Here is a 12,721-nt window from a genome sequence, read left to right on the forward strand (position 1 = left end):
TTGTATGTGTGTGTGTGTGTGTGTGTGTGTCTTTACATGTATATATGGGTATGTGTATGCATCTATAATTTTCAGCAAGGTTATAATAATAATATTATTATATACACTTGTTTGCTGGATTTTTGTCTTCTCCATCTTTGCAGGTATGATGTCTTTATTGTCATTGTACGCAGCACAATGAAATTACATTTAAGAACACCCATTCAAGAAGACACACACACCAGCCTGTAAAAAATATAAATTTTTAGCTATTTTTTACAGGCCGTTTAGGGATGTTTTAACTGAGGCATATTGTTACACATCCCTTCACATGTAAGACGTTCAAAGTTCGTGAAGCTAGCACTTTCCTATCTCAAGTTATGACTAAAATTAATCTTAAAAACATGTTGCTTCCTGCCTGAGTCGACCAAGCTACACTGTGAAAAATGAAATGTTGGATTTACTTAACTGTGTTATGTTACCTGGTTCCACTTAACTGAGTTGAGTAAATTCAAAGCAATATACCAGTTTTTTAGCCAAAGAACATGAGTATGTTGCTTTGAATTTACTCAACTCAGTTAAGTGGAACCAGGTAACATAACATGGTTAAGTAAATCCAACATTTCATTTTTAGAGTGTACTCCCCCACTGCCTCCTCAAACCCCACCGTCAATCCAACCAATCATGTCTCTTGGGCTGTTTCTGCCCACATCAAGACCTCCGCCAATCACAAGTGGGGCCATCTCCGCCCACAGGACAACATGTTCTGCAGAGACCCCTACTTGCCTCAAGTAGGAATTCCCAGTCAGAAAATGGGAAAGTTCAAGATTAAAGATGGCAGCTACTCACCACAATTTAACAGTGAGTAAAATTCTCCTGCCTTTACTTTTAATATTATTACTATATTATTTATTTCACATTTAGTCAGTCATAGATGTAGCATTTTTTAATGTTTATAAGAGGATGTATTAAAATGCTGTTTCTATGCAGGAAATATCATGTAGAGTTTACTTACTGTTTGTTAGATGTGCTCAGACATGGCATGTGATATTTTAGTTGAAGTTAACAATGAAACATTAAAGTTTATTACAACAGGCCCTTTGAAAGCATCCAAAATGTTCATGTGGCCCTCGGTGAAAATGAATTTGACAGCCTTGCTGTAAAACAATTCACCTATGAGAAATTGAAAAAACAATAAAGCAGAAGCACATTTAAACATAAATGCAAATGTCTAAATTGGTTAATGCAGATTTTATATAAAGGGGCAATATTATGTGTTTCTCAGGCATATATTTAAATTCTATACCATAATAAAGTAACTATGTCACCTTCAGTTGTTATTAAAATGCTGTTTATATGTTTAAATAGAAAATAAACTTGACTTCTCATCATATCTGTTTCTAAATGCCTCTGTCTCTATAAGAACCCCCTTCCACTTCTGTCCCGCCCATGTCAGCATGGGGCCTGGTGGGTGTGTGTGCTCTGTGATGAGGAAGTTCAGCTTGGAGACACAGTCCAGAGGAGGAGCTGATCCCAAAAGGCGGTTCTAGGCCCAACCGGTTGTTTTTGCTCCCCTGTCTGGCTGCCTCAGGACACTACAGGATTTCTCAAACATGCAGGAATGAGTCAAAGCAAGACTCTGGACATGTTTTTGATGAGAGTATAACATTATAACATGATATAAAACTCAAAAAAGCTGATTTTACATGATATTGCCCCTTTAAATAAATAGATTTAAATAAATAGGAATACAATCTAAGTTTGTTTTTAAATAATGTTTTTTTTTCTCTCTGTCTTTTGCAGAACTGGGTGAGTCAACGAGGGATTCAAATGAAAATGTAATTAGAACCACTGTCTCTTACATCGTCCCAAAGGAACAGCCAGCAGCAGGGGATTTATGCACGTGTACTGATTTAGTCACACAGTGTGGAGAAGAAATGAGAAAATAAGAGGAAAAAATGCACTTTCCCAAGTGAGTGTCCTCTGGATGTTTGCTCTGAATAAATGTACAATACTGTTGCTGAAACAAACAGGAAGATGGCTTCCTCAGCACCAACACACAGAGGAGACATTTGTGCAAGTATACAATGTAAACAGAAACAAACAGGCTCTCCCCATTAAAAACAGAACTTTCTTTGTGTTTCTTATCACCTCTTAAATTTAATTTCACTGCACCAAATAAAGCACAAACTGCACCAGTATCGCCCATTATTTCTGAGTAATTCCTTATCTGATTTGGCCATTTCAGCTTCTGCTGCCAAAAGCTCTGTTTGTCTGTCTCTGTTCGCCTGCTTGGAGTTCATGTACGGGTTTAAGGACCAGCTGCTTCCTCTGTCATCCATGTCACTTCCTGCTAAAACATTTGAAACTGGAGTCCCTCTTCACTCAGCACTGAGTGTGTGACCGCCGAGTGTTCAATTGTGTGTTTCTGCTTGTTATCACTTTACACTGCTTGGGAAATCTGGCTGCCTCTCCGCTCTTTAGAACCATGTTACATCACTCAGGCTCCAAATTTTAGGTCCATCATCCAGCAAAATCTTTTAGAGGATTTCTATCTAAAATACTGATGCTAGGGGATGCTTTTGTGATCAAAATGAATGAAATAAAAAAAATCATCTAGTTGTCAGCGAAGCAGGAAAAGCTCTTTGGAGTGTCTGTTTGTGAGTTTCACCAAATGTGCCTCAGATAAACTCAACTGAATCGTATGTGTGTATAGATAAAGGAACATCAGACAGTAATTGCCTACAACAAAACTAAACACCTTCTAGAAATTAAAAAAATAGTCAAACTAGTGTAGTTCCTAAGTCTCATTTAAATATACCACAGAGAAATCAAGCAAGATCAATCTTAAAAGTCATATGAAACAAGCATTCTGCTCCAGTGATTCACTCCTTCTTTAGCTGTTTTGATCATCAACTAAATGCTATTACCGGACAAAGATAACCCGAGTACCGGTAAGTAAAAGTTGCAGTTTTCAAAGGATAATTTAACTTTTTGTTTTTCAAACAAACCTGTCCCTAAGTAAAATAAGTAATTCTAAACTGTTTGGACCACCCTTGGTGGAAATAAGGGCAAACAAGTGTTTGTGTTAACTGGCTATGAATCTTTCACTGTGTGGGAACTTGGTTGGTGAGCTTTGGATCATTGTCCAGCAACAGAACCCAAGTGAGTTAAAAGCCTCATTTATAAGACAACTTAGTCCGGGACTGAGGTGTGTTCTGTCCTTCTCAGATCATTTAGAAAAAATACAGAGGCAGTAAAGGGGGGTAGAAGTGAGCCTACCTCTGACATCCTTCTGACCCACCATGGGACGTAGTGTCAGAGCCGGGCAGACCGACTTCTGAAAACGAAACCCGTGGTGCTGCGGCTCAAAAAATGAGCGACCGCAGCATTAATCAACAAAGATTTTTGTAATTAACAAGATTTATTAACTGGGGAATATTAAAGATGACGTGAAGCAGCAACTTTGTAGCTAGTTTAAGAAATATTGAACCACAGGATGCCTAAAATTAGTTAATTCAGTTGTACACTTCTTTGGGTTCCGTACTGCGGGATCATTTCTGAACACGTACCTGTGAGTGGGAACTGGCTGGCTTCACCTGTGATTTATGAATGACCTGAGGGAGCTTAAAGCCAGACTGCTCTGTGCTGTGATTTTGCAAACTGTCTTGTGAAAAAGGCTTAAGCTTTAAGGCAGGGCTGTCAAACTCATTTTCAATGAAAGCCCTATGAGCATTGCAGTTGTCCTTAAAGGGCCAGTTGTAATTTACTTTAATGTTTTGTTTAACTTCAACTAAAAGTTCAGGTTCCTAATCACATTACTACAGCTGAGCACTGCAAACATACAATAACTGAGCTCCTTGTGGTATTTCCTGCACAGAAACAGCTTTTTAACGTGTCTTATTATAAACACTGATGTAGCCAGCAAAAATGCATTGAAATAAAGATTTTACATGACAAATTTTAATGGTTGCCGGCTACTTTTGAACCCTGTACTGATATCTTGTGGGTAAAACAATTGACATACATCTTTGAAGCTCTCATGGGCCGAATTAGACACATATGACCTTAGGTGACAAACTGATGGTCGGGCATTTCTTCAACATTTTCTGAAAGAGAGCAGACTTCATGTTCATGTTTTCATCAATTACAGCAGGTCAATCAGAACCTGAAGAAGCAAAGCATCAACAGACCATCACACTACCCTCTCCATGTCTACTGTCAGTGTGATGTTCTTTGTCTGAAATGCAGTTTTTATTTTATGCCCAAAGTCTCCACTTTTGTTTTGTCAGTTCATTGAATATTTTGCTAAAAGTCTAGGGACCGTTAAGGTTTTTTTTTTTTTTTTTTTTTGCCAATATGAAACGGGCTTTTGATCAGTAGTGGTTTTGTCCTTGAAACTTGGAGGCCATTTTTGCCCTTCATCTCTTTTTTTTAATTGAATTGTGAACTCTGACCTTAAATGAGACAAATGAGGCCTTCAGAGCTTTGGATTTAGTTCTGGGGTCTTTTGGGACCTCCTGGATAATCATTGATGCCGTCTTGGAGTATTTTTGGTCAGCTGGCCACTTCTGGGAAAGTTCATCACTGTTTCATGTTTTCTTCATTAGTAAATAACACTGTAGCTCTATTTAAGTGATTTCTTGCTTGCACGGGTCTGGCAGTAATCAGGTCTGGGTGTGGCTGGTGAAACCGAATTCAGCTTTCAAAAAAATGTGTTTGATCATATTTGACAAAGTTGGCAATTACTTTTTGCACCCAGGGCCAAGTTGGTTTGTCACACATAAAAGTGTGACATTAAAGCAAAAACTGAAGAAATCTGTAAGGGGGCAAATACTTATTCACGGCATTGCAATTTTTTGTTTTTAAAACGGGTAATTTTTGACACAAACAATCCAATTTGTGTCAACAGTTTCATTTTAGTTTCATTTGCTGATGAAACATTGTGCTACATTAAAAAAAACATAGCAAGGTATTTTATACTTGTTTTACACTGGAAAGTTTTGATTGCCTGCCGATATAACAATTTGTAACTTATTGATCTTTATAATCTGAAGTCAATTCAGTTCAGCTTTGTTTGCTTACTTAAGCCCATTTTTAATTCATAATTACCTGTGTGGTCTCTCTTGTTTGGTCTGAACTCTAAGCTGGTTCATGAGACTAAATACTGAGTCTGTTCCAGCCAAAAGTGATGTCCAACAATAACAAAGCTCAAATACACAAATAGACATAAACAAAAAATGCCAAGTTACAGTCATCATGTATTGATGGTTATAAGATATTTTAGTATCTAGAGTTGTGTTCGGCTTTCACAGAAAATGCATACGCATCCTAACAAATGTAAAAATACCTGTGGAAATTCTGTAAACTCTACCCATCCTGTCATCCACTGTTCTTGCAACTCTTGCAGCACGGCTCTGTCAGCAGGCCGTCTGCAAAACATCTACAGCAGCTAATGCAATCTGAAATGCAATCTGGTTTGAGTGGGCTGCAGGCTGCTACAGCAGTTCTTACACGAGCACACCTACACCGACATGACAGAAAACACGGCAAACTAACAGTGCATGTGGTGAATCCACATCAGACAGAAAGTGTGCAGTGCACCGCAGATCCTGGAGAGTCAGCAGCTTTAATGCAAACTAAATACTGTGGAGGTAACAAAAGGGCTTCCCCTCACCGGTGAGCAGACACTTTCCTGTAGATGTATTTTCATGTCTTTGTGTACAGCTTGTACTCAGGTAAAGGTAAACCTATTAAAACATTTTCTATAATAAGCTGGCAGTTATGTCAACAGTTCACATGTAAGCAAAAACACTGAAAGAAATATGTTGAGAAAAATACTGCCAAAAATACCAGAAGGAACATATTTAGTTGTTGACTCTAGAAACCAGATGAGAGATATAGTTTATGGGAGGAGAGGAATGTGTCTACAATTGAAAATACAAGCAACAAAATGAGCACGAATTCTCAAATGCCTACATAATGTTTTATGTTCCACTTGCATTTAGTTTTATCTTCATAATTTAAATTTGCTTGTTTAATTTTTAAGGAGACCGTATAAATCAATAAGCAACAATATTGAAACCACATGTGCAAGTATTCATATTAGATTTATTCTAAACCTTCAGGGAAGTGGCTTAAACCTCTTGGGGGGTGTGGGGGATTTTCCAGGCACATACTTCAATTCTGTACCACAATCAAAGAGTATGTTTCCAACACTCCCACTTCATCTTCAAACTAGGGTTGGGCAATATTGGCAAAAAAATAATCATGATTAATTGTGGTATTCAGTCGAAAACGATTAATTTGACGATTATTCCCCTGTAGTCCCTTGACATCCTTATGTCCTGGTCACATGACCAATTTAGTAGGAAAGGTTTGCTATTCATAAAAATCTGTTCCAAATTCTGTCAAAATTAAAGACTTCAGACTTCATCAAATTTTACATTGTGTTGATAAAAAAATAAATTACAGAACTTTTTTTTAAATGTTCGTCATATCTGAAGCGGAGAAGAGCACCAAGCTGACTCTGCCTGGTGGCATTAATCATATTAATCATCAAGTGCCAAAAAATAATCGATTAATGTACTTCTGGCGATTAATTGCACACGATACGATTATGCCCAACCCTACTTCAAACAATACTTCGGAGGAGCGGTATGTTTAGGCAGCTCCACATGGCTACCAGAGAAGATTCAAGGGTTTCTCAAACATGCATGAATGAGTCAAAGCAACACTCTGGTTATGGTTTTGACGAGGGAATGACATTAAAATATGTTATAAAGCTTAAAAAGTTCAGTTTTGCGAAACCCCCCCCCCCCCCCCCCCCCCCCCCCCCCCACTTAATATCTGGTCTGAGAAATTTTTAAGCAGATTCTTGCAGAGGGGCTCAACACTTCAGCACACTGAACGAGGCCTGAGTCATCAGGAAGAGCCTGTGCCACAGCAGGGTTTGTTTGTTCTGCGGCAACGTTTATGTACTCGTGCAATATAATCTCCAAGTAAAGTGTACCTGGACGTCAGGAACAAGGTTTGCAGAATATCTGACCAAATGAGCCGTGTCGTACGTGTCAACTTTGGTGACCACATTAACTCCCACAACCAGGACTAAACACCAAGTTTACGCGTTTAAACCATTCTTTAAGACGTAAAAAGGATGCATCGCAACAAGTAAACCGATACCATGTGCAACATACAACTAATTTATGTTGGTGCATTTGGAAGACGGAGACTCTAATAAAGTGGCTAAGAAAAGCAATCGTTCTCAAGGTGAGAGGATCAGACATCTTTCATGATCACGGGTGACATCCGATCGTTTCATGGACCTCTCCATTTATTTTTCCCTTTATTTTTAGCCGAGACGAACGGCAATTTATCACACTGAACACCAGATCTGTGCAGGCTTAATGAAAGAAACTAATTACTGGTGCAGGTAACAAACCTGTGGTAAGACACAGAGTGCCACACAGTGTTGCACAGCAAAGCAAGTCCTTGTCATTTTTACACAGGTTGTTTCCTGCAATGTGTTCAGTGTTTGTTATGATGCTCCACCATTTACCCTGCTGTTTTCAAGTGGTGATTTGATACGTGGATAAATCCTGTGATACCCTGACCCCTGTCCGTGTGTGGTCAGCTGTCTGACATCACTATTATTCAAGCAGATGTGCTAATTCATTATTATTACAGCTTGGGTGGTGGAGGTGTTAGGAGAGTTGCCCTCAAAATACAAAGCAAAATGTCTCTCCGCAAAAAATACAAACAAAACTCTGCAGCAACCATATTAGAAGACAGAAACTATTGAAACTCCAAAGTGATTATCTAAAACTGAAGAATCTGCTGTTGCAAATTTGATAAACTAATGATAACTGAGAAGTTTATTTATTTTTAGCAGCAAATGTCTCGGCCCAAACATATTGAACAGATTATCTCTGAATTTGTTAAATATTAATGACAGCAGCTGGTCAGGGTTAATCAGGATTAATCAACACTGTCTGCAAAAATCAACATTTAAATTAAATGAGTTATTAACAAAAACCCATCCTTTTGTTGTGACTGTTGTGCATCTCTTATTTTAGGTAGGATCTTGGGTGTCTACACTTTAGGCTGCGGGTCCTATCATCCCCCACACCCCCGGGAAAGATTTCAAAATGTACAGAGGGGAAACACTGATTTAAAAACTTACCGGTACAAAGAAATGGGGAGCAGAGATTGTAGAACCAACAGCTACTGGAGCTTTAAAATTGCTAACCTCCTCCTTTATCCAAGCCCTGTGCAATTTATGCTTTTTGCGTCTTCCCCTGGCTTCAGTAAATTATGATCCATGGCACGTGTGCATTCGCTGCTTGATCAGAGTTTTGCCAAAACCCAAGGCCCACCCCACCTTTATTTCTGATTAACTAGGCGTTTCTAATGTGATTGAGATGGGGGCGGAGCTAGACTTTTTCGCAAGAGGTGGCACAGGGATTACCAAGGAGGTTTTAAGGAGGCACATGAAAACAACAAAAATTAACAACTGTTGATTTGAAAATCCAAGATGGCTATAACTCAGACGATGTTAGAGTGATTGAGTTGAAATTTGGTGTACTGGTAACTGAGACTGATCCCTAACAGACTCTGATTGCAAACAAAAATTCACAATTGCCATCTGAGCCAAAAAGATAGAATTCTGTGTGATGGTAGCTGAGTGTGATGCTCAATATACGTATTCTGAAATCCAAATACAAAATCCAAGATGGCCATCAAAACTAAATTCACATGGCTATAACTCAAATATTTTTAGACATATTGAGCTAAAATTTTGTGGGGTGGGTGCTGAGACTAGAGGCACGTCTGAAGAGGGAGGAGCGTCTTGGTTTTTTCCGGTCTGTCTTCAGTGGATGAAATAAAGATAAAATAAAGAAAATGGTTTTGCTTTATTTACTAAAGAGCAAGCAAACATTGCGCACACCAGATAATTAACTCACCAGATAATTTAGAGGTGGTTTGTTCGGTTAGTTTCGCCACTCCAGGAGCTGCCAGCTGACGGACTATTTTTTATCTCGAGCCCGGTTTAACACCGCGGTCAGTTTAACAAGCTGCTGACCTGCATCGGTGCTGATATCTCCAGCCAGAACATCAACTGCAGACATTCTATTTCAGCTAAAGAGCTGCTGTCTGTCTGTTTTGGTTTAGTGGGCAACATTCAGGAAACCGTCACGTGGAAAAATGAGTCTCTCTGATTGGTTGTCAAGACATGTCAAGCGGCGAAAGTTCAGATTTTTGAACTCGAGCATCCGCTGCTTTCGCCGCACCGCATGCACAGAGAATGCTCTGCTGCACCTTCCACGTTCCTTGCGCGCCGCACTAAATGGACCTGACGCTCTGCAAGACCCTTAGAGGCACGTCCACCATAGACTTTGCATATAAACTAGATGCTCCTGCAGCTCAAAACGCATTCAGTGTGAGCGTAGCATTAGGAATCTATTTGGAATGTGAGGCTGTAAAAGCTCAGTAAGATAACAAGGTGCCAAACTATTTAGACATTTAAAAACTAAAAACTAAAACAATTCTAAAAGAAACAGGCAACCAGTGAAGAGAATTCAAAATCGGAGTAATGTGTTCATGACATTTTGTCCCAGTTAATAAACAGGCAGCTGTATTCTGAACCAGCTGCAGACGACGAACCAAACACTGATCAATTCCACAAGGGAGTTGCAGTAGTCCAGTCTAGAAGTAATAAAAGCATGAATAACCCTCTCAAGAGCATTATGAGGCAGGTAATCCTTGACTTTACTTATAAGTCTCAGATGAAAAAAGCTAGACTGGACTACTGCACTGACCTGTTAATTAATTTAGTGGTACATAAAAAATAATATTCTTTACTTTACACATTCAAAGGTTCCCTCTACATCAGATAATACAGCAGCTTGACAGATATGTACTCTATTTTTTTTTGCTCTAACTGATCATCTTTTAATGCACTTGCGATCCCAACCTCATTTTTCAATCATTTGGGGGGTGCCACCTGGGGTGGCCGATCAGGTGCCAGTGGTGGCCCTTACCTCCACGGCCACCCCTCTGGCTGCTCCCCTCGTTTGAGAGTGAAAGCTGCATCCCAACCAGAGAAATTTCCGTTAGATCTCGGCGAACCCAAACATCGGCACAGAGTCCTGATGGCGCCATTAAACAGAAGCGAGGTGTTGCCAAACCGAGACAAGTTGTCACAAATCTGTTGTCCCAACACCCTAAAGCCTGTCTTTTATTATTAAAAAAATGAACAAGTCCTGTCTACACATGCAAAAGTAAAAACAAAAATTAAATGTAAAAGAGTACCAAACTGTAAGTGCAAAAACCTACTCAGAAAAGTAAAAAACAAAAAAGAAAAGAAAACTACAATTAATATTTCTTCACAATTCTCAGGGGACATTTTGCTGGCTTCAAACATGACTAAATCTAAATTGTATATATTTGTTTTAAACTCTCAAACACACAGCTAACAAACAGCTGCAAGATTTGCAGAGACATTCGCAGCCGGTGGAATCATCCATCTCTATTCATTACATTGGATTAAAACTGCTATTTATAACATCTTATTACATCCTTTAATGAGCTCTGCAGGTGTTGCTTTGAAACCCCAGGCATCGGTAATTGAAATGGCAGGGATAGCCTGTATAAACTAACAAAATAGCATTCTAATAAATAATAGAGACAAATGGTTGTAGAGTTATAACCCGTCTTTCAAGCAGGCAGGCACAGATCTTGGATTCCAAGAGATGCATAAATTATTGAAAACCTCGATCTGAATCTGATAAGAGTTGTAACCATGTAAAAAGTCACAAAACAAGGTTCACACTTAAGATCACACCGGTGCTGGGCTAGAATTTGTTTTATTTTGCGATTACCTTACAAAGTTATTGTGTCCTAACAAGAGAAGTCCAATCGATTAGCACCTCAAAAATATGGGTGTTGCATATATAGCTGCCAGGAGCTTGATTCACTACATTACAATCAAAAAGAGGCAAAGCAAAAGGGTGAGAACAAGAAGACCTCAAGAAGTTGGAATCTGGAATGGATAGTGCTTGTGTGTGATTAAATAATCAAGACCTTGTTCCAAAAAGGAGCAAAAGTGTTTAAATTGATCCAGGACCCCAAATGAAACAGGTATAGTGTCATGTCTCTGTCCAAGAGAAGTCACACTTACGTATTCAGAAACTCAGATTTGGCATTGAAGCCCATTCCTTCTATTGCATGTTCAAAGAGAGATCGGGTTATAATTCCTACCTGTGACCTCCATCTTATCATCTTCAATCCCAATCTTGAGGTAAAGTCGCCCCCTCCTTTCAGTGTAATCCATTCCACAGAGGCTCGGCACGTTCATGACACACTGATTATGAACGTTCATATCGCAGGCTGGTGGGACACAGAGGATATAAAAATGTTTAAAACACAGGGTTTAAAAGCTCATAATCCAAATCAAACAAAACTGAAGAGAGGCATTTTTGAATGACTTGTTTACTATGATTATAAATTCAAAAATGATGCAGTTTTGACTGTATAAGGTTTGTAAGTACATCTTTAACAAAAGTAAGCACTTTCAGCACTTTAAGTTTCATTAAGAACTGCTTTCTAGATTTACTGTACCTTCCCCTACTGACTTGTTTTAATCTCATGTCACATTTGGCACAATAGATAAAAACAGATTGTTTTTTTTTTTCTCTGAAAGCTGTAGGAGAGAGGAGATAACAAGGTTTGACCCAGATTCATCTCGGTGATGATGTGCATACATGTTGTGTCTCTCAGCCAGCTGAGCCACCCAGTCAGGGATTGAGAACAGTTCAGAATGGTTACATCATCTTGTCACCAGGTCAGTGGGTGAAAAACAATGAAGAATGGCTGTGCTGCCACTTCAGTCTTCTTTAGGACATCTTAGTCCCGTCCTGTCTACAAATGAGCTCGCTAATGTGTAAAAGTACAATAGTGCAGATTCAATGTGGTGTTAAATGAAGTGCCATGATTATAGATAGAGTTATGATGAGGCTTGTGTGGTATGAAGGTATTTTGTTATACTACAGTATCAAAATATGGTGACAGTATGTAAAAATTACAAAAACTAGATACCGCATAGCGGTAACATAATGACCCCCGCACGCACAAATGCACCAGAACTCAGAAGACTTTATTCCTAATAAATTTCTTGCTACTAGGTGTAACCCAAGATTGTAGTGGCTTGGGTGGTGGTCTTCTTTTTTTTTTTTTTTTTTTTTTTTTTTTACTCCCCCGTTCCCCACTGGCCATCTGGGGATGGGGACCCGGGCATTGGTTGACCTGATGGATAGCCCCTAATCAGAGCTAAACAACCAAAGAATATCTGAAGCTCCTATGTTTAATAGCTTCTGAGCAATAACCATATTTGAATGTCCAGATACCCCATCTTTGAAAAGAGCCCCCTTCTCAAATACGGGGTCTATCGTAAAACTGTTGGCTGGCGCGGTGTAGGTCAGACTCATACAGTCCTGCCAAATTTCATGTTGATCGGTGCAGCCGTTTTTGTGCTATGTTTGACCAAAAATCACTGAAAAAAAAAAACAGTACGAAAACAATATGACTCCCGCTTACGCTTCGCGTGCGTGGGTCATAACAGGTAAGGTGACATAGATGCTTTATTATGGTATCGTATTTGAATAAATGCCTGAGAAACACATCATATTGCCCCTTTAACAATCAAGCTCCATCATATATTAAACATCTTATTGTTCCATACTTT

General features: G+C 39.1%; 1 protein-coding gene across 2 annotated transcripts in view; it reads right to left on the reverse strand.

Annotated features, from left to right (window-relative positions):
- LOC106534248 (protein kinase C alpha type) overlaps window positions 1-12,721 on the reverse strand; it is a 77,686-nt gene that overhangs the window by 20,470 nt on the left and 44,495 nt on the right. For both annotated transcript variants that reach the window (XM_014030823.1, XM_014030824.1), the window contains exon 5: window positions 11,239-11,367. In XM_014030823.1, the coding sequence (XP_013886277.1) occupies window positions 11,239-11,367 (129 nt within the window). The remainder of the gene's footprint in view (window positions 1-11,238; window positions 11,368-12,721) is intronic.

This window comes from Austrofundulus limnaeus, unplaced genomic scaffold (assembly GCF_001266775.1).
Source record: "Austrofundulus limnaeus strain Quisiro unplaced genomic scaffold, Austrofundulus_limnaeus-1.0 Scaffold1122, whole genome shotgun sequence".
NCBI classification, from domain to species: domain Eukaryota; kingdom Metazoa; phylum Chordata; class Actinopteri; order Cyprinodontiformes; family Rivulidae; genus Austrofundulus; species Austrofundulus limnaeus.